The 22,474-nt window shown below is 38.9% G+C and overlaps 1 protein-coding gene and 1 long non-coding RNA gene across 3 annotated transcripts; both read left to right on the forward strand.

Moving 5' to 3' along the window:
* Positions 1 to 1,334: 1,334 nt before the first annotated feature.
* ap4b1 (adaptor related protein complex 4 subunit beta 1) lies at positions 1,335 to 21,881 on the forward strand. The gene is made up of 11 exons (XM_022662329.2): positions 1,335 to 1,528; positions 2,561 to 2,692; positions 3,173 to 3,397; positions 3,492 to 3,622; positions 5,758 to 5,905; positions 6,522 to 7,018; positions 11,230 to 11,313; positions 12,061 to 12,164; positions 13,529 to 13,736; positions 17,160 to 17,462; positions 18,950 to 21,881. Exons 2-11 carry the CDS (start codon positions 2,580 to 2,582, stop codon positions 19,369 to 19,371), a joined length of 2,235 nt encoding a protein of 744 aa, XP_022518050.2. The 5' UTR covers positions 1,335 to 1,528; positions 2,561 to 2,579; the 3' UTR covers positions 19,372 to 21,881.
* LOC125806771 (uncharacterized) lies at positions 3,640 to 5,592 on the forward strand. Of its 2 annotated transcripts, none has more exons than XR_007441612.1 (3): positions 3,640 to 4,034; positions 4,446 to 4,941; positions 4,983 to 5,592. It is a non-coding gene; the product is annotated as an uncharacterized LOC125806771 (long non-coding RNA). The 2 variants fall into 2 exon arrangements; XR_007441611.1 differs by having other exon boundaries at positions 4,446 to 4,858.
* Positions 21,882 to 22,474: the final 593 nt, after the last annotated feature.

The following is a 22,474-nucleotide window of genomic DNA, read 5'->3' on the forward strand; positions in this document are numbered from 1 at the left end:
AATTGTAGGTGATGAGGCTATAGGTGATGAAATTGTAGGTGATGAGGCTGTAGGTGATGAAATTGTAGGTGGTGAGGCTGTAGGTGATGAGGCTGTAGGTGATGAAATTGTAGGTGATGAGGCTGTAGGTGATGAAATTGTAGGTTATGAGGCTATAGGTGATGAAATTGTAGGTGATGAGGCTGTAGGTGATGAGGCTGTAGGTGATGAAATTGTAGGTGATGAGGCTGTAGGTGATGTTCACTATCTAGGGAGCTAGGGCGCAGTGGGAGCAAAGTTCTCTCTGTATTAGATCGCGGAGATAGAGGAGTAACTATTCTGATTTTATACAACCCACTAACACCAAAAATTAATTACTAGTACATATATCTGTTATTTTTACATTTGTTTTTTATTATTTATTTTTAATTATTTGAAATATTATTTGTTTATTCGTTCAGGTTATCCCAACTGAAAAAAATCCACCTTAAGACCAGTTTTTGCTGATTTAACGTGGTTTCAGATTGTCTAAACTGCACTTTGATTATCAAGTTGGTCTACATGGTGGTACACCAGCAAAAAAAAAAAAAAAAAAAAACATAACCGGCTATTTTTTAAAACCCTTTTAAACCATGCATCCATTACAATTGACATCATGTATTTTCTTTATTTTCAAATGTTTTGTTTCATATAACACTATTTGACCATCAACCAGCCAATTAAAAAGTTTATAAACCACTGAAACAGCAACTTGGCCCCCCAGGTGCCCACTGCACTGGAAAAACAGTAGTATTGCATTACATTTACATTGAGTCAAAGTCACAGCTTAGTATTATTTGTACTAATTTAATGTGATTTAGATCACTTTTTAATCATGTTTATTCTTTACTGTTTAGGGATTAAAAAAAGATTTTAAAAGGTCAATATGAAATATAGAATACTACACACAGGCTCCCAATGCAGTGGGGAAAAAAAACTATACAATATTTTAGTTAATTGAATTTATTTGCTATATATATTTTATAGTATAATATTAGATACTTCTTTTCTGTGCATTACATATTCCATCAATCAATATAATTCGTCCATTAATTAGTTAATTACCTCAAATAACTATTTAATTGAACATTTATGTTGTAATGATCTCATTTACTCTAAATGTCAATGTGTGACAATGTGTGAATTGTGGCATTAAAGGTTTGAAGTGTTATAAATAAAAGCGTTTATTAATCTGAACTGTTAGTTTAGCTTTCTATTGGTTTATTGTTATAAAAGCTATTTTAACTGCAGTAAAACTACCTGTTTACATAACCATAAAAATATTTCTAATCGAAATATTTTATTACCAGTTAAAAGTCTGAAGTCAGCGTATTTAGCGCTTTAGAAAAAAGGGGACTCTTATTTTGAAATCGGAGTTGCTGTGTGGTGTTGATTCCGCGTTCTCGCTGTGTTGACTGTGTTGATTTTTACAGGGTTTTAATGTGAATTTAAGGTTGTTTTAAGGTGGAATCTGTGGATTAAGAGAAGCTTCAGTTCGATGGTTTAGGAGGTGAGATTATCTTTAATCCCGGGATTAGAGGAGAAACTGTGACACTGTGTGCAAAAGCGGAAAATTAGGGTTTAATAAAGCTAATGCTAACGGCTAATGCTAATGCTGATTCAGTTCTGATGACTGCATTGCAACTAGTTTATTTATTTAATTTATTTACAATCTCAGGTCTAATCCAGCGCAGGATATTAGAGTTAATTTAATAACAATATGATAAAAAATAATCTAAAATTAATGTTTAACTGAGGTGGTTAAGGTTAGTATTTTGTGTGTTTTCATATGTTTTTATCTCATTATTCTCCAAATAATTCGGATTATAAAGTGTGGTCTGTGCGTTTACAGCGCTGGGTTCAATCAGGACCTTTTATTAGCCCTAAATAATCTTTATAAAGCTCAAAAAATATTAAAAATGTTAAATAATGAAGCTGATTTGACAGATCTGCAGTTCTACTGCGCCTCCTGCCGGATCATCATCAGGTCTGTAACGATTCACATTAATAAAGAGCCTCTAAACCCTAAACTATAAACAGCTCTTAAAAAAAAAGAGTAATCATCTAAAAATTATGAGTTTCTTTGATTTTACCAAATTAAAAACCTCTGGAATATAATAAAGAGGAAGATGGATGATCACAAACCATCAAACCACCAAACTGAACTGCTTGAATTTTTACACCAGGAGTAAAGCAGCATAAAGTTTAAAGTAATGAAATATATCAGTCCTGTTTAAATTTTATAATCTTTTCTTACCCTTAAAAAACGCTTTTATTGTGGTAATTTCCACCTCTGAGGCTCCTCTCAGGTTCAACTGTGCTATAGATAAAAATGATGTTTTCGTGTACTTTGGTAAGAGAATACACATAATATGCAAATCAGGTAATCAATAATCCCGCCCCCCCTGCTGACATCCAACCATCCAACCAGGCACACTGCTGCAGCTCAGCCAATCAGCTCTCCCTCCTGCCCCACCCCTAAACCCATACATCACCCAGTGCCTCTCCGTAATAAATGTATCTAATGCTGGTGTTCTCTAAGAGATCTACAGTCGGACAGGATGCCGTATTTTGGATCTGAGGAAACGGTGAAGGACCTGAAGAGGGCGCTGTCCAACCCAAACGTCCAGGCTGACCGGCTCCGCTACAGAAACTACATCACCCGGGTCATCAGGTCAGTACTACTGACCTACTCCTAAAAAGAAAAAAACTATTTAGCATTAGCATTAGCTTGGGTAAATTCTAAAGTGTTTAAAGAGAACATATTCTACCTCTTTATACACAAGTTAGAATACTGTAGGTCTGAGTTCTATACAAAACATGTTCATAAAGTTTTTTACATAAAATCACTCTCACAAAGATCTCATCAGCTCTATTGTTACCGTTTAAAGGCTTTGTCACTTTTATGCAAATAAGCTGTTGTAGGACACACCATATGTTTAAGATGAGTGTTTACCACAGGTTTGAGTAAGCTTGTGCTAAACTGCTAAACATTTAAAAGCACAAAACTCATTATTATTTGAAAGTTCTTTGACTCAAGACGGACAGTAGGTACAGATTCCTCCCTCAGAAAAAGTCTGCTGGCTAATCCTGCTGTGTACTGTATCAGCTTCTCAACCTGCAGGTCTAAATGGAGTAACTGATTTGTTTTTAGGTCGATGACGCAGGGTCTGGACGTTTCATCTCTGTTTATGGAGATGGTGAAGGCCAGCGCTACGGTGGACATCGTCCAGAAGAAGCTGGTTTACCTGTACATGGTCACCTACGCCGGACATAAACCGGACCTGGCCCTGCTGGCCATCAACACCCTGCGGAAGGACTGCGCTGACCCCAACCCCATGGTGCGCGGCCTGGCGCTGAGGAACATGTGTAACCTCAGGTATCTGGATATATAGTCGTGGTGTGGTTCTTCAGAAGGTTCTAGATGGTGTGTTTCTTCTTTGTGGTTTTTATGACCATGTTTTGTGTTTTAGGATGCCGGGAATAACCGAATACATCCAGCAGCCAATCCTGAGCGGCCTGAGGGACAAAGCGTCCTACGTCAGGAGAGTCGCTGTGTTGGGTTGTGCTAAAATGCATAGCCTTCAACCCAACACTGAGATAGGTACAACACCATATCAACCACCCAAAACTGAGCTAGCGTAGGTACATCACAACAGCTTTCCCCCAACACTGAGATACTGTTGGTACAACACCACAGCAACCACCCAGAACTGAGATACTGTAGATACAACACCACAGCAACCACCGACACTGAGATACTTTAGGTCCAACACCATAGCATCCACCACACAACACTGAGATACTGTAGGTACAACACACCAGCATCCCCCAACACTGAGATACTGTAGGTACAACACCACAGCAACCACCCAGAACTGAGATACTGTAGAAACAACAAAACAGCAACCACCAAGCACTGAGATACTGTAGGTACAACACCATACCAACCACCCAAGCACTGAGATACTGTAGGTACAACACCGTAGCAACCACCCAGCACTGAGATACTGTAGGTACAACACCATACCAACCACCCAAGCACTGAGATACTGTAGGTACAACACTGTAGCAACCACCCAGCACTGAGATACTGTAGGTACAACACCGTAGCAACCACCCAGCACTGAGATACTGTAGGTACAACACCATACCAACCACCCAACACTGAGATACTGTAGGTACAACACCACAGCATCCACCAAGCACTGAGATACTGTAGGTACAACACCATATCAACCACCCAACACTGAGATACTGTAGGTACAACACCACAGCATCCACCAAGCACTGAGATACTGTAGGTACAACACCACAGCAACCACCAAGCACTGAGATACTGTAGGTACAACACCACAGCATCCACCAAGCACTGAGATACTGTAGGTACAACACTGTAGCAACCACCCAGCACTGAGATACTGTAGGTACAACACCATACCAACCACCCAACACTGAGATACTGTAGGTACAACACCACAGCATCCACCAAGCACTGAGATACTGTAGGTACATTGCAACAGCATTCACCCAACACTGAGATACTGTTGGTACAACACCACCACAGCATCCCCCAACACTGAGATACTGTAGGTACAACACCACAGCAATCACCCAATACTGAGATACTGTAGGTACAACATCACAGCATCCACCCAACACTGAGATAGTGTAGGTACAACATCACAGCAACCACCCAGAACTGAGATACTGTAGATACAACAAAACAGCAACCACCAAGCACTGAGCTACTGTAGGTACAACACCATACCAACCACCCAAGCACTGAGATACTGTAGGTACAACACCGTAGCAACCACCCAGCACTGAGATACTGTAGGTACAACACCATACCAACCACCCAAGCACTGACATACTGTAGGTACAACACCGTAGCAACCACCCAGCACTGAGATACTGTAGGTACAACACTGTAGCAACCACCCAGCACTGAGATACTGTAGGTACAACACCATACCAACCACCCAACACTGAGATACTGTAGGTACAACACCACAGCATCCACCAAGCACTGAGATACTGTAGGTACAACACCATATCAACCACCCAACACTGAGATACTGTAGGTACAACACCACAGCATCCACCAAGCACTGAGATACTGTAGGTACAACACCACAGCAACCACCAAGCACTGAGATACTGTAGGTACAACACCACAGCATCCACCAAGCACTGAGATACTGTAGGTACAACACCGTAGCAACCACCCAGCACTGAGATACTGTAGGTACAACACCATACCAACCACCCAAGCACTGAGATACTGTAGGTACAACACCGTAGCAACCACCCAGCACTGAGATACTGTAGGTACAACACCATACCAACCACCCAACACTGAGATACTGTAGGTACAACACCACAGCATCCACCAAGCACTGAGATACTGTAGGTACATTGCAACAGCATTCACCCAACACTGAGATACTGTTGGTACAACACCACCACAGCATCCCCCAACACTGAGATACTGTAGGTACAACATCACAGCATCCACCCAACACTGAGATACTGTAGGTACAACATCACAGCATCCACCCAACACTGAGATACTGTTGGTACAACACCACCACAGCATCCCCCAACACTGAGATACTGTAGGTACAACACCACACCATCCACCCAACACTGAGATAGTGTAGGTACAACACCACAGCAACCACCCAACATTGAGGAATAGCACTAACCTCCACCTCTGTTTAATCTGTCCCTCAGACCCCAGCGTGGTGAATGAGCTGTATGCTCTGCTGAGGGACCCGGACCCCGTCGTCATGGTGAACTGTCTCAGAGCACTGGAAGAGATCCTGCGAGACGAAGGGGGCGTGGTTATCAACAAACCAATCGCACATCATCTGCTCAACAGGTCAGACTCACCTGGGATCAGTGAGCAGCTGTGTTGTGATGGGGGTCAGTAGCTGTGTTGTGATGGGGGTCAGTATTTGTGATGTGATGGTCAGTAGCTGTGTTTTGTTGTTATGAAGGTCAGTAGCTGTGTTGTGATGTGATTAGGGGTCAGTAGCTGTGTTGTGATGTGATTGGGGGTCAGTAGCTGTGTTGTGGTGTGATTAGGGGTCAGTAGTTGTGTAGTGATGTGATTGGGGGTCAGTAGCTGTGTTGTGATGTGATTAGGGGTAGTAGCTGTGGTGTGATGTGATTGCGGTCAGTAGTTGTGTTGTGATTGGGGTCAGTAACTGTGTTGTGATGTGATTAGGGGTCAGTAGCTGTGTTGTGATGTGATTAGAGGTCAGTAGTTGTGTAGTGATGTGATTAGAGGTCAGTAGTTGTGTAGTGATGTGATTAGGGGTCAGTAGTTGTGTAGTGATGTGATTAGGGGTCAGTAGTTGTGTAGTGATGGTGGTCAGTAGTTGTGTTGTGATGGTGGTCAGTAGTTGTGTTGTGATGGTGGTCAGTAGTTGTGTTGTGATGGTGGTTAGTAGTTGTGTTGTGATGTTATTATGGTCTGTTTGTGTGTGTTGCAGGTTGAAGGATTTGGACAGCTGGGCTCAGAGTGAGGTTCTGAGGCTCCTCCTCCGGTACCGCCCCCGCAGCGACGACGAGCTCTTCGACATCCTCAGCCTGCTGGACGGGTTCCTCAGCAGCGCCCACGCCCCCGTCATGGCCGCCACGCTCCGCCTGTTTCTGCATTTAGCCGCTGCCCACCCCGCCGTGCAGGCCGACGCCCTCTCGCGCGCCCGCGGCCCCCTGCTGGCCGTCTGCGGCTCTGCGTCGCGTGAGCTGCGTTTCGCAGGGCTGAGTCACGTGCAGCAGGTCCTGCGCAGTCAGCCGGCGCAGTACTGCAGCCACTACAAACGCTTCTTCTGCAGCTACTCAGAACCCGGATACATCCGCCTACGCAAGATGGAGATCCTGGTGGAGCTGGTGAACGACGAGAACGTGGTGCTGATCCTGGAGGAGCTGAAGAGCTACTGCACCGACGTATCCACCGACCTCGCTCAGGCAGCCATCGCAGCTATCGGTAATACATACCCCACTAATTCATACCGCACTAATACATACTGCATTAATACATACTGTATCGCAGCTATCAGTAATACATAACACATTAATACATATTGCATTAATGCATACCGCATTAATACATACTGCATTAATACATACTGCATTAATACATACTGTATAAATACATACCGCATTAATACATACTGTATTAATATATACCGCACTAAAACGTACTGTATTAATACATACTGTATTAATACATACTGCATCACAGCTATCAGTAATACATACCGCATTCATACATACTGTATCGCAGCTATCAGTAATACATACCGCACTAATACATACTGCATCACAGCTATCAGTAATACATACCACACTAATACATACCGCACTAATACATACCGCACTAATACATACCGCACTAATACATACCGCACTAATACATACCGCACTAAAACGTACTGTATTAATACATACTGTATTAATACATACTGCATCACAGCTATCAGTAATACATACCGCATTCATACATACTGTATCGCAGCTATCAGTAATACATACCGCACTAATACATACTGCATCACAGCTATCAGTAATACATACCGCATTAATACATACTGTATTGCAGCTATCGGTAATACATACCGCACTAATACATACTGTATTAATATATACCGCACTAATACATACCGCACTAATACATACTGTATTAATATATACCGCACTAAAACGTACTGTATTAATACATACTGTATTAATACATACTGCATCACAGCTATCAGTAATACATACTGCATTCATACATACTGTATCGCAGCTATCAGTAATACATACCGCACTAATACATACCGCACTAATACATACCGCACTAATACATACCGCACTAATACATACTGTATTAATATATACCGCACTAAAACGTACTGTATTAATACATACTGTATTAATACATACTGCATCACAGCTATCAGTAATACATACCGCATTCATACATACTGTATCGCAGCTATCAGTAATACATACTGTATTAATACATACTGCATCACAGCTATCAGTAATACATACCGCATTAATACATACTGTATCGCAGCTATAGGTAATACATACCGCACTAATACATACCGCATTAATACATACTGAACTAATACATACCGCACTAATACATACTGTATCGCAGCTATAGGTAATACATACAGCACTAATACATACTGCATCACAGCTATCAGTAATACATACCGCATTAATACATACTGTATCGCAGCTATCAGTAATACATACCGCACTAATACATACTGCATCACAGCTATCAGTAATACATACCGCATTAATACATACTGTATCGCAGCTATCGGTAATACATACCGCACTAATACATACCGCATTAATACATACTTAACCAATACATACTGCATTCATACATACCTCATTATTACATACTGTATCACAGCTATCGGTAATACATACCGCACTAATACATACTGTATTAATACATACTGTATCGCAGCTATCGGTAATACATACCGCACTAATACATACCGCATTAATACATACTGAACTAATACATACCGCACTAATACATACTGTATCGCAGCTATAGGTAATACATACAGCACTAATACGTACCGCATTAATACATACTTAACCAATACATACTGCATTCATACATACCTCATTATTACATACTGTATCACAGCTATCGGTAATACATACCGCACTAATACATACTGTATTAATACATACTGTATCGCAGCTATCGGTAATACATACCGAACTAATACATACCGCACTAATACATACAGCATTAATACATACTGTATCACAGCTATCGGTAATACATAATGCATTAATACATACTGTATTCTAGCTTTAGGTAATACAAACTGTATCACAGCTATAGGTAATACATACTGCATTGTATTTAGAATAAATACATACTGCATTATTTTGTAAGTTGCTGCACACTGCATTAAAGCTGTAGTTTGAACGTACAGTATTAAAAATTTAAAGTAGGTAATACATACTGCATTAATACATACTGTATTATAGCTATAGATAACACACACTGCATTAATACATACTGTATTACAGCTATATACATACTGCAAAAATACATACTGTATTATAGCTATAGGTAATACATACTGCATTAATACATACTGTATTATAGCTATAGGTAACACATACTGCATTAATACATACTGTATTATAGCTATAGGTAACACATACTGCATTAATACATACTGTATTATAGCTATAGGTAATACATACTGAATTAATACATACTGTATTATAGCTATAGGTAACACATACTGCATTAATACATACTGTATTATAGCTATAGGTAATACATACTGCATTAATACATACTGTATTATAGCTATAGGTAACACATACTGCATTAATACATACTGTATTATAGCTATAGGTAACACATACTGCATTAATACATACTGTATTATAGCTATAGGTAATACATACTGAATTAATACAAACTGTATCGCAGTTACAGGTAACATGTACTGTATTAATACATACTGTGTTCTAGCTATAGGTAATATATACCCTATTGCAGCTAATGGTAATACATACTGCATTATAGCTATAGATACTGTATACTGTATTAATACATACTGGGAAATACATACTGCATTCACGGTACTAGATAGATTTTATATTGTAGCTATAGGTAAAATACACACTGTTTTGCTGGTACAGGTAATATATGGGAAATAATAATGCACTAATACATACTGAATCACAGTGTATAGCTAAAGATAATTCATGCTGGATTAATAAACAATAATAAAAGTATTTGCTGATACTTAGTAATTAGGTACTTTGATTGAAACAGGGGCACAGAAATGCACTTTGAACATCAGTAATTCAGTGGTAATTCAGTGGTTTTAACACAGGGAGGCGCTAAATCCAGTTACTGATATATATATATATATATATTTTTGTACACAGTATGAATTCGGTGGGGTGTAAAGATCACCCTGTGAAGGTTCTGATAAGAGCGGATAAGTGCAGATACGAGGTTTTGCTGGTTAATGAGAAGCTGAGCTGATATTGTATAAATAACAAAAATGCTGCCGGCAGTTTCAGACAAAAGCGTCCCTCTGTGAACCTCCCGCCCCCATGTTTACAGAAGACCAGCAGATGAATGCTGGGTAATTTACTCTCCAGCTTCGAGGGGAAAAAGGAGGTTAATGTTTAAATGGAGTGGGCGGGGTTTATTTACACCTGCTGCACTCTTTGGGCGCTCTCTTACTCCCTGCACAAGGTGTGTCGTGATGCTCATCGCTATCTTACACCCTCCAACAGCAGCAGATCTTCTGAATATATCTACACTGATGGGCGTGGTGTTCTGAAAATGAGGTGTGTTCAGGCACATTTCAGACGTTCATTGCTATCTTAGCAACACAGGCTGATTTATTTTTTAAAATGTATTTTTATTATTTTATTTTTTATTAGTTTTGTATGACTTCTTTTTATCTTAAATTAATTAGTTTATTATTATTATTATTATTATTATTATTATTAACCTCTTATCTTCTTTTTATGGTAATTTCTATTTCTTATAAATAATTTAGGTAGGTATACAGGTATACATAGTGCACAGAAAGTTTCAAAAGAAGGATATGGTATAATGAGACAGATAAAAATACAATTAAATATAAAGTAGAGTTTTAGTGTGGATGTAATGGAGGTTGTGCAGTTAAACACAGTAAAATAAACACCAGTTACTTTGCATATTGGGAAAATAACTAATGTTAGCCATACAGACAGTGAAAATACACAGTTATATAATAATTTAGCGGTGCGAATTCGTAAAGATGTAAACCTCAAGTTTTATTTTTTTATCTATTTTATATGTTTTATTCACTGTATTTTAGTTTAAAATGATAAAATGTAGTTATTATTTTCTTTGTCGTGTCAATCCCTGTTTTTGTCAATGCCCTCAAAGTTTCTGTAATACCTCGGCAACCACTCAGCCACAGTATACAACACCAAACCAATAGTAACAACAAGAGACACAATCGCAACTGCTTAACAATAACATCGCAACAGTGCAACAACAGAATAGCAACGCTTTAGCAACCAAGTGCGAAACGCTTAATTTGCACTCTGCATTAGAGACCATTAGTGCTGTGATAAGGAAATTCATACAGGATTCCTTACAGAAACAACAATCATCTTACTGACTCTCCACCTCCCCCAAAGGTCGTATCGGACGAACCTACACCGAAAAGTGTTTGGACATCCTGACCGGACTTCTGGCACTGAAACAAGAACACATCACCTCTGGTAAGAGATTATATTCTCAGTATTGTAGAGATGTAGATGATGAAACTACCTCCACCATGTTTTAAAGATGTACTTTATCCTGGCTAGCTCTCACTGTGAGTTGTAGATGATGATGAAACTACCTCCACCATGTTTTAAAGATGTACTTTATCCTGGCTAGCTCTCACTGTGAGTTGCTGTAGATGATGAAACTACCTCCACCATGTTTGGAAGCGGTACTTTATCCTGACTAGCTCTCACTGTGAGTTGCTGTAGATGATGAAACTACCTCCACCATGTTTTAAAGATGTACTTTATCCTGGCTAGCTCTCACTGTGAGTTGCTGTAGATGATGAAACTACCTCCACCATGTTTGGAAGCGGTACTTTATCCTGGTTAGCTCTCACTGTGAGTTGCTGTAGATGATGAAACTACCTCCACCATGTTTTAAAGATGTACTTTATCCTGGCTAACTCTCACTGTGAGTTGCTGTAGATGATGAAACTACCTCCACCATGTTTAAAAGCTGTACTTTATCCTGGTTAGCTCTCACTGTTAGTTGTTGTGGATGATGCTCCCACCACCATGTTTAAAAGATGTACTTTATCCTGGTTAGCTCTCACTGTGAGTTGTAGATGATGAAACTACCTCCACCATGTTTAGAAGCTGTACTTTATCCTGGTTAGCTCTCACTGTTAGTTGTTGTGGATGATGCTCCCACCACCATGTTTTAAAGCTGTACTTTATCGTGGTTGTGTTGTTGTGTAGCCGTGGTCCAGACGTTCCGGGATCTGGTGTGGTTCTGCCCGCAGAGCACCGGGCCGGTGTGTAAAGCTGTGGAAGGATGTGATGAAACTCCTCAGGATGACGAGGTAAGCTCCGCCCCCTAAAGCCTTGCGTTGCCGAATTTGCATCAGACCTTTGGGGCAATTTGCATACATGTATTTCCCTGCTGCAGCTGATCTGCTGTATGCTAATGAGGATATTTGACTTCAAGGATGTTCAGCTTCTCACGTTACACTGATGAGCCAAAACATAACGACCAGCTGCCTAACCTGCTGCTGTTTCTACACATTTCCCTCAAAACCACAGTGATTCACCTTAAATGTGATTAATCACAATCGTCCATGGAACACTATTTAAACTAATGTGATTAATTACTGCAAAAAAAAAGGGTAAAAGCAGTTAATCACAATTGCCTACGCGCACACACATGTGATTAATCACTGTAAATGGTGGGGTGAAAGCAATTACTTGCTGTTTACTACACAAACAAATGTGATTCATCACTGAAAGCCAATGAGTGGAAGCAGCTAATCACAATTAACTACGGTACACACACAAATGTGATTTAAACACAATCAAAAAAATAATAAATTGCTATGAACTACAAAGTAATGTGATTGATCACAATTGACTACAGAACGAAAGCAATTAATTGCGGTTGACAACACAAATGAAACAAACAGATGTGATTCATCACAATATAAGACTGAGCAAAAAAAACTTATAATCATTAACTACACAGATGTGATTAACCACTATGTACTACTTAGCAAAAGCTATTAATGGTTATTAACTACACAAATGTGATTGATCACAATATACTACTAAGCAAAAACTATTATTCGCTATTAACTAAACAAACAGATGTGATTCATCACATTAGCTCCTAAGCAAAAACTATTAACTGCTATTAACTAAAAAAAATGTGATTCATCACAATAAACTACTGAGCAAAAACTATTATTCGTTATTAACTACAAAAACAGATGTGACTGATCACAATATACTACTAATCAAAAACTATTAATCACTGTTAACTAAAGTAACAGATGTGATTAATCACTGTAAATTACAGGCTGAAAACAACTGATCACAAGTAACTACACAAACAGTTGTGATTCATTACAATATACTACTGAGCGAAAAACAATAAATTGCTATTACCTATAAAGCAGTGTGATTAACTACTGAACGAATGAAATTCATCGCTTTTAACTAAAGAAACAGACGTGATTAATCACTGTAAACTACAGGCTGAAAGCAACTGATCGCGAATAACTACACAAACTAGTTAGAAGTTTGTTATGCAGTTTAACATGATTAATCGTGATGAAATGAAAGTGATTATTTTGAAGTGATAAACTATAACTCTAGACTGTAATGTGATTAATGTTGCGTGTATTGAACACGGATTAATAAATGATGTCGTACCTGTGTTCCTGTGACTCAGGGGAAGCAGGCTCTGCTGTGGTTGCTGGGGGCTCATGGGGAGCTGATCAGTAGCGCCCCCTACCTGCTGGAGGGTTTTATAGACGGGCTGAAGGTGGAGATCTCCTCTGCCGTGAAGATGGAGCTGCTGACCTCCACCCTCAAACTCTTCCTGTCCCGCCCCGCCGAGACACAGGACATGCTGGGACGCCTGTTACACTACTGCATCGGTACACACACTATACACACACAAACACACACACTACACACACACACTTCTTAAAACCTCACACTTCTTTTGTTATTTAGGTGTAAACTTCGTAGGTGTAAAGTATAGTATCACAATAATCTGTTTTGCGACACTTTATCGACTTTCTGAAACGCAGTATTGATTTCATTATTAGTGTAGATGTATAGATTGGTGTCAGAAGTGGTTCATTTAGTGTTAGTCTAGTGTTTAAGCCCCGCCCACTAGATAGCATTGTTGTATTTTTATTGTTATATCTCACTGTTATTTATTAAAAACTTTGGGAGGAACCAAGGCTTACATGTGTCTATACTATGACATGTACTATCACATGCTGTTACATATCACGTTCCATCACATGTACCATCATATGCATCATCACACGTTCCATCACATGTACCATGCACCTTATTACACGCAAGATCACATATGCAACCACATGAATAATAACATGCATCATCACATGAGCAATCACATGTGCAATTACATGTACATTACATGCTCAATCACATGTACCATTAAATGTGCCATCACATGTACCATCAAAGCATATACAGAACTAGGGACCCATCCTCCTTTGTTCGGACAACTAACACACCTTGGGAGGAACCAAGGCTCACATGTTATTGTACCAAAACATGTCACACAATCACATGCATGATAACATGTACTATCACATGCTCCTTCACATGTACCACCACATCTACTTTAAATGCTTACCGGATTATAAGGCGCATTTTAAGAGACACTATAAGGAACTTATTATTCAGCAGATCTCGCCGCTGGGTTGTGGAGAGGGTGGCTAACGAAGTTTAGCAAAGCTAAGCTAAGTAAACAAAACTGTAATAAAAAAAAGACTTTCTTTTAAAGTTAAACAAGTGCTGAATGTTAATCTACACGGATTTTTCTCCTGAAAACTCTCCTGTTTATTTGTGTGAGTAAAGCGCTTCTGTTTATCTACAGTAAGGTTAGATTCCTGAATTTCTCCAGCACTAAGGCTGGAGCTTTAGCATTAGCATTAGCATCTATTCAGGGGAATAGCAACACCAGTAACCCATTGTATTTCCAATTTCTAGCCAGTATACAGGGTCTTATTATGCTGAAGCACTCAGATCCCCTGACATAACTTCATATTCAATACAGTTTATGTGAATTTGAATAGAAAACGTATATTATACCAGTTTTTCAGTATTTTTTCAGTACAGTTAGTTAAATAGTTGTGAACAGAGTAATTAAACCAGTTTAAATGATGAACTCCGGATTGTGTTTGCTGTAATGTGGGTGAAGCTGTGCTCAGTGCTCTATTTACTGCAGCACATGATCAGCACTGTCATAAAGCTTCATAAATCTGCACTATTTAAACATTACCACACCTAAAACCTGAACACCACCGCACCCAGCCTCCACACACACACACACACACACACACACACACACACACACACACACACACACACACACACACACACACACACACACACTGTACACACACACCGGGCTCATCCCGTGTCTAGTGTAATGTAGCAATACCCTTGTGGCTAAACGCAATCAGATCCTCCCAGAAATGCTCTTCTCTAAACAGCAGTAGAAACAGTTACTCCAACAAAATCAGGACAAAACTCTTTATAATGAGCATAATGTATTTAACAAGTAATTAAAGATTAAATACTTGAACCTTTGCACTGAAAGCTGTGAGGGTAATGTAGCAAACAAGCAGTGGATGCTAATTCCCAAAAAATAGCACCAAAGCTAAAAGACTAATGTAGCTAACATGTAATTGAAACTTATGCCCAACCAATTAGCACTAAGGCTAAGAGGCTAATGCTAATAACAAGTAACAGAAGCTTATATTTTTTGAATTAGCAATGAAGTAACGAGATTGTACCTAATATAGCTAACAAATAATTCAAGCTTAAATACCTGAACAGTATTTGAGCTACAAGGCTAATATAGCTAATAATTAATTAAAAAACAGGCTAATGAGGCTAATGTAGCTAACAAGTAATTAAAGCTTAATTACCTAAACATTTAGTGTTGGAGCTACGAGGCTAATGCTGATAACAAGTAACTTAAGCTTATAAACTTTACTAATTAGTAAGTAGAGTTAAGTAGCTATGCTTCATTAGTGAAGCTAACAAGTAAAAAAAGAAAATTCCCCTACTTATTAGCACTGAAGCTATGAGGCTAATGTAGCTAACAAGTAACTGAGGCTTATAAACTTCACCAATTAGTAATTGTTAATTAGCTATGCCTTATTAGTGTAGCTAAAAAGTGGTAAAAGTACATGCTCCACCAATTAGCAATGAAGCTAAAGGCTAATATTGATAACAAGTAATGAACAGTTCTAAAACCCACAATTAGTATTGCTTAATTAGCTATGAAGATAGTGTTACAAGCTACAAGGCTAATGCTAATAGTAAGTAGTGGAAACCTACTGTATATAACCCACCAATTATCACTGGGGCTACAAGGCTAATGCTAATAGTAAGTAGTGGAAATGTACTGCATATAACCCACCAATTAGCGCTGGAGCTTCAAGGCTAATGCTAATAGTAAGTAGTGGAAAGGTGTTGTAAATAACCCACCAATTAGCACTGGAGCTACAAGGCTAATGCTAATAGTAAGTAGTGGAAAGGTACTGTATATAACCCACCAATTAGCACTGGAGCTACAAGGCTAATGCTTATAGTAAGTAGTGGAAAGGTACTGTATATAATCCACCAATTAGCACTCGGGCTACAAGGCTAATGCTAATAGTAAGTAGTGTAAAGGTACTGTATATAAAACACAGATTAGCGCTGAAGCTACAAGGCTAATGCTAATAGTAAGCAGTGGAAAGGTACTGTATATAACCCACCAATTAGCACTGGAGCTACAAGGCTAATGCTAATAGTAAGTAGTGGAAAGGTACTGTATATAATCCACCAATTAGCACTCGGGCTACAAGGCTAATGCTAATAGTAAGTAGTGTAAAGGTACTGTATATAAAACACAGATTAGCGCTGAAGCTACAAAGCTAATGCTAATAGTAAGTAGTGGAAAGGTACTGTATATAACCCACCAATTAGCACTGGAGCTACAAGGCTAATGCTAATAGTAAGTAGTGGAAACATAGTGTATATAAAACACACATTAGCGCTGAAGCTACAAGGCTAATGCTAATAGTAAGTAGTGGAAACATACTGTATATAACCCACCAATTAGCTCTGGAGCTACAAGGCTAATGCTAATAGTAAGTAGTGGAAAAGTACTGTATATAACCCACCAATTAGCTCTGGAGCTACAAGGCTAATGCTAATAGTAAGTAGTGTAAAGGTATTGTATATAACCCACAGATTAGCGCTGAAGCTCTGAGGTTAGCGTAGTTAGCGTGTATAATAAACGCTGTGTTGTGATTGGTGTTTAGAGGACGAGGCTGATATGAATGTGCGGGACCGGGCCGGGCTGTACTACCGGCTGCTGCAGAGCGGACCGGACCGAACCCGCCAGATTCTGCTCGGCCCGAACTCCGACCCCTCCATGACGGTTCTGACGGGACGTCCGGAGGAGCTGGTCAGTGTCTGGGCCTCCAGCTTCAACACGCTCGGGTCTCTGTGTGGAACCGGCGCCGGACCGGAGAACCTTCCGGCTGAAGACTCCGCCCACCAGGTCCACGCTGCAGAGGAGGCGGAGCTTGGGTTCGGCCCAGCCGAGCAGAACCTGAACACAGGTAATATAAATACAAACACCAGTTAGCACTTAAGCTACAAGGCTAATGTAGCTAAGAAGCAATATAAGCTTATACTTCAACAATTAGCGCTGAAGCTACTAGGCTAATGTAGCTAACATGTGATACAGGCTTATATCAGACTTATTAGCACTTGAACTAGTGTAGCTAACACAAAACAAGGGCTTATAATCTTTTAATTAGCACTGAAGCTACTAGGCTAATGTAGCTAACAAGAAATAGAAGATAACTTGACCAATTAGCACTGAAGCTACTAGGCTAATGTAGCTAACAAGAAATAGAAGATTACTTGACCAATTAGCACTGTAGCTACTAGGCTAATGTAGCTAACAAGTAATAGAAGGTTATAGCCCATCAATTAGCACTGAAGCTACAAGGCTAGTGTAGCTAACACGGAATAAGAGCATATAGTCTGTTAATTAGCACTGATGCGTCAAGGCTAATGTAGCCAACACAAAATAAGGGCTTAGAATCTTTTAATTAGCACTGAAGCTACAATGCTAACGTAGCTAACATGTAATAGAAGCTTATACAACATCATTCAGTAAAAAAGTAGGCTAATGTAGCTAACAAGAAATATAAGCTTATACCCCTTCAATTAGCACTAAAGCTACTAGGCTAATGTAGATAACAATTAATAGAAGCTTATTTCTCATCAATTAGCACTGAAGCTACAAGGTTAATGAAGCTAATAAGTAATACAGGGTTATACCACACTAATTAGCCCTGAAGCTACAATAGCTAGTGTAGGTAACATGTAGTAGAAGCTTATACCCAATCAATTAGCACTGAAGCTACAAGGCTAATGTAGGTAACAAGTAATACATGCTTTTACCTCATAAATTAGCAATAATTAGCACTTATTAGCACTAAAGCTACAATAGCTAATGTAGCTTACAAGTAGTAGAAGCTTATACCCCATCAATTAGCATTGAAGCTACAAGGCTAATGTAGCTAACAAGAAAAAGGGAATATTAAAGTCTAGTGTCGTAACAAAAGTAAAGTAAGTTTATAACTCACCAATTAGCACTGGAGCTACAAGGCTAATGCTAATAGTAAGTAGTGGAAATGTACTGTATATAACCCACCAATTAGCACTGGAGCTACAAGGCTAATGCTAATAGTAAGTAGTGGAAATGTACTGTATATAACCCACCAATTAGCTCTGAAATACAGGGCTAATGCTAAAGTGGAAATGTACTGTATATAACCCACCAATTAGCACTGGAGCTACAAGGCTAATGCTAATAGTAAGTAGTGGAAACGTACTGTATATAAAACACAGATTAGCGCTGAAGCTACAAGGCTAATGTAGCTAACAAGAAAAAGGGAATATTAAAGTCTAGTGTCCTAACAAAAGTAAGATAAGTTTATAACTCACCAATTAGCATTGAAGCTACAAGGCTAATGTAGCTAAGATGTAAAGAAACTCATGCTAATCTTTTTTTCGGACCTTTTTACATCGTCAGAACCGGAGGAACCTCTCTCTGATGCCGCAGCAGCAGAGCTGGACCTGACCGCGGGTCCTCCGATATCCCATGAGGCTTTTGAAAGGCTGTGGTTGGACCTTCAGGTGGTTCATCAGCAGGTTCTGGAGGTCCGGCGTCCCCCCGAGCCGCCGGAGACGCTGCAGGCGGCGTTCCTGCTGGTGAAGATCCAGACTCTGGCGTTTAGCCGCGCCGACGCCGCGCTCTGGAAAGCCTACGTGTACAGCCGCGCCGGCGGCACGCTGCTTCTGGCCGAGCTCCTGCAGGGGGCGCCGGAGGAGCCGGAGAGCGAGGGGATGCTGCTCGTATCAATCAAACAGCAACCGGAGAACCAATCAGCCGTCAGGAACTTCATCTCGGTCCTGAAGCGCGTCCTGCAGACTCTCAGCTCCAATACTTCATAACTTTAACGCTGATTAAAACAGAATTTAAGCTATGAAAAGCAACAGTTCCTGTCTAAACATCGACTGTGATCGATCAGCTGAAACGTGTTTGGTACTTCTTTAATTTTACACTGGAAATACAAGAGCTAACGTAGCTAACAAATAATAGACGACTATTCCCTAGCAGTTAGCACTGGAGCTACAAGGTTAACTAACTGTAGCTAAGTAACAAGTCACGGAAGCTTATATCCATTAACTAGCAATGGAGCTACAATGCTAGTGAAGCGAACAAGTAATAATTGCATATACTCCATCAATTAGCGCTCTAATAACGAGCGTAACATAGCTAACAAGAAATAATAGCCTATTCCCAGCTGTAAGCACTGGAGCTACAAGGCTTATATATATTAACAACTAGCAATGGAGCTATGATGCTAATGAAGCTAACAAGTAATGGAAGCGTATACCCTACCAATTAGCATTGATGCTTTAAAGCTAATGGAAGCTTATATAAAAAAAGACTCTGACTAATGGAGCTAACAAGTAATGGAGGCTTGTACTCCGCCAATTAGCAAGGGAGCTACAAGGCTAATGTAGCTAATAAGTAATGGAATGTATTCCTTACAAAATAGCATCGCAGCTTTAAAACTAGGTAGCTAACAAGCATGCTTATACTCTATAATTAGCAATAAAGCCCTGATTCTAATGAAGCTAACAAATGATGGAAGCTTATACCTATTATAGCAATGGAGCTACAATGCTAATGAAGCTAACAAGTCATAACCAATTAGCAATGGAGCTTCAAGACTAATGCAGCTAAGAAGTAATGGAACATATACCTTACGAATTAGCATTGGAGCTTAAAAACTCACAAGTCATGGAAGCTTATACTTAACAACTAGCATTAGAGCTACAATGCTAATGAGGCTAATACCCCACCAATTAGTACTCTATTAATGAGTGTAACATAGCTAACAAACAGTGGAGATGCTACAAGGTTAATTCCCTTGACAAGTAATAGACGCTTATATCCACCATTGGCTCTGAGGCTACAAGGCTAATGTAGCTAACAATTAATGGAAGCTTGTACTCCACCAATTAGCAATGGAGCTATGAGGCTAATGCAGCTAACGAGTAATGGAATGTATAGCTTACAAATTAGCATTGGAACTTTAAAACTCTGTAGCTAACAAACAAGCTTATACTCAACAATTATCAATGGAGCTATGATGCTAATGAAGCTAACACCCCACCAATTAGCACTTTAATAATGAGTGTAACATTGCTAATTAGTAATGGAGGTGTAGCTCACAAGTAATAGAAGCTTGTACTCCACCAATTAGCAATGGAGCCATGGTGCTAATGTAGCTAAGAAAGCAAGTAATTGAATAGCATTGAAGCTCAAGTGCTCACAAGTAATATTTGCTTATACCTCACCAATTAGTGCTCTAATAGGAAGTATGACATGGCTAATATGTGATTAATGTAGTTAGCAATCATTAGAAGGTTAAACCGTACAAATTTAGCACTGAGGCTACATGCTAATGTAGGCTAATCCATCAGTTAGCATTGGAACTACTAAGCTAATTCAGCTAAACTAAACGCTCCAAAAGGTTTAAAGAGAGAGGTTTAGATGACGGAGGCTTGCAGTTAGCATCATGCTAAATGGTGGGGTGTATTAGCTTCCAGTAAGACCTCGTATCTCCAGTGTAAACATAAAGAAGAACAACCAAATCTGACTTTACAGAGTAAAGCGCGTTGATGATTCAGAGCTAAACGCTTCAGTATCTCGGGGCTGGATACAATCAGCTCCTCCTCACAGCAATGTTCCACTATCTAGTAGTTACTGTGATAACTACTAAAAAACAAAAAAACAAAACAAAAATAAAACACTTATTTATTATTCAAATGATGTATACATATGTAAATAAACTGCTGTTATACACAGAGCCCATGTTAAATGTTTTCATTTAAATTTTTGAAATGTTTTAATCACTTTTTCATCAATTCTTTTATCTATTATCATGATTTATTATGCTATTTATAAGACTTCAGACTACACAGAAATAATTATTTATAATTTTCCAGCTTAATCACTTATTTTTTCATTTTTTATATATTTTTTTACTGTAAGCATTCCTAAATACATTCCTAAAATACATATTTTAGCCGATGCTCCCAACAGGCCACAATGCCACTAATAGGCATATAGTTACCTGTGCAAAAAAAAACAACACTATTTTTACACCATTGACAAACTCAAAGTAGCTCCACACTTTATTGGCAGAATTCTTAGACCCTGACGAAGAAATAACGATTAAAAAATGTATGCTGTAAAAAAAAATATATATATATCCAAAAGCAGTGTGTAAGACTGGTGAAGGAGAACATAAGACGTAATAATAATAAAAACTGTGATTAAAAACCAGGGTTATTCCACCAAATATTGATTATTTCTGAACTCTTAAAACTTTATGAATATGAACTTGTTTTCTTTGTATTATTTGAGGTCTGAAAGCTCTACATCTTTTTTGTTATTTCAGTCATTTCTCATTTTCTGTAAATAAATGCTCTAAATGAGAATATTTTTATTTGGAATTTGGGAGAAATGTTGTCTGTAGTTTATAGAATAAAACAACAATGTTCATTTTACTCAAACATAAACCTATAAATAATAAAAAAAAATAATATATATATATATATATATATATATATATTATAAAAAAGTGTAGATGAATATCACACAGAATTTGAGAAAAAATGGAAGATTAATGAATATTAATAATAGCGAATTAATAATTATTAATGAACATGCAGCAGTGTGTCTTCAGTCCCTTAAAATAAAACTGAGTGAAGGTTGTGATGTCACTGATGATGTCAGAGGGTTCTGCACAGGGAATTCTGGGATACTCAGGTTTACATAGCTGGATAATTTTATAATAAAAAGCTAAATAAATCGTTAAAAATGTATAAATGATTAAATTAAACATATATAAAACTCAGGTGAGGTATTCAGGTGTGATGTAAGGAAAAGGGGCGGAGTCTGTATATGTCAGACAGTGTGTTATTAAGGTAAATACAGGTGAGCGCTGTGAGAACCTGTTCTGTGAGACGGCGAGTCTGA

Source organism: Astyanax mexicanus, chromosome 13 (genome assembly GCF_023375975.1).
Source record: "Astyanax mexicanus isolate ESR-SI-001 chromosome 13, AstMex3_surface, whole genome shotgun sequence".
In the NCBI taxonomy this organism is placed as follows: Eukaryota; Metazoa; Chordata; class Actinopteri; order Characiformes; family Acestrorhamphidae; genus Astyanax; species Astyanax mexicanus.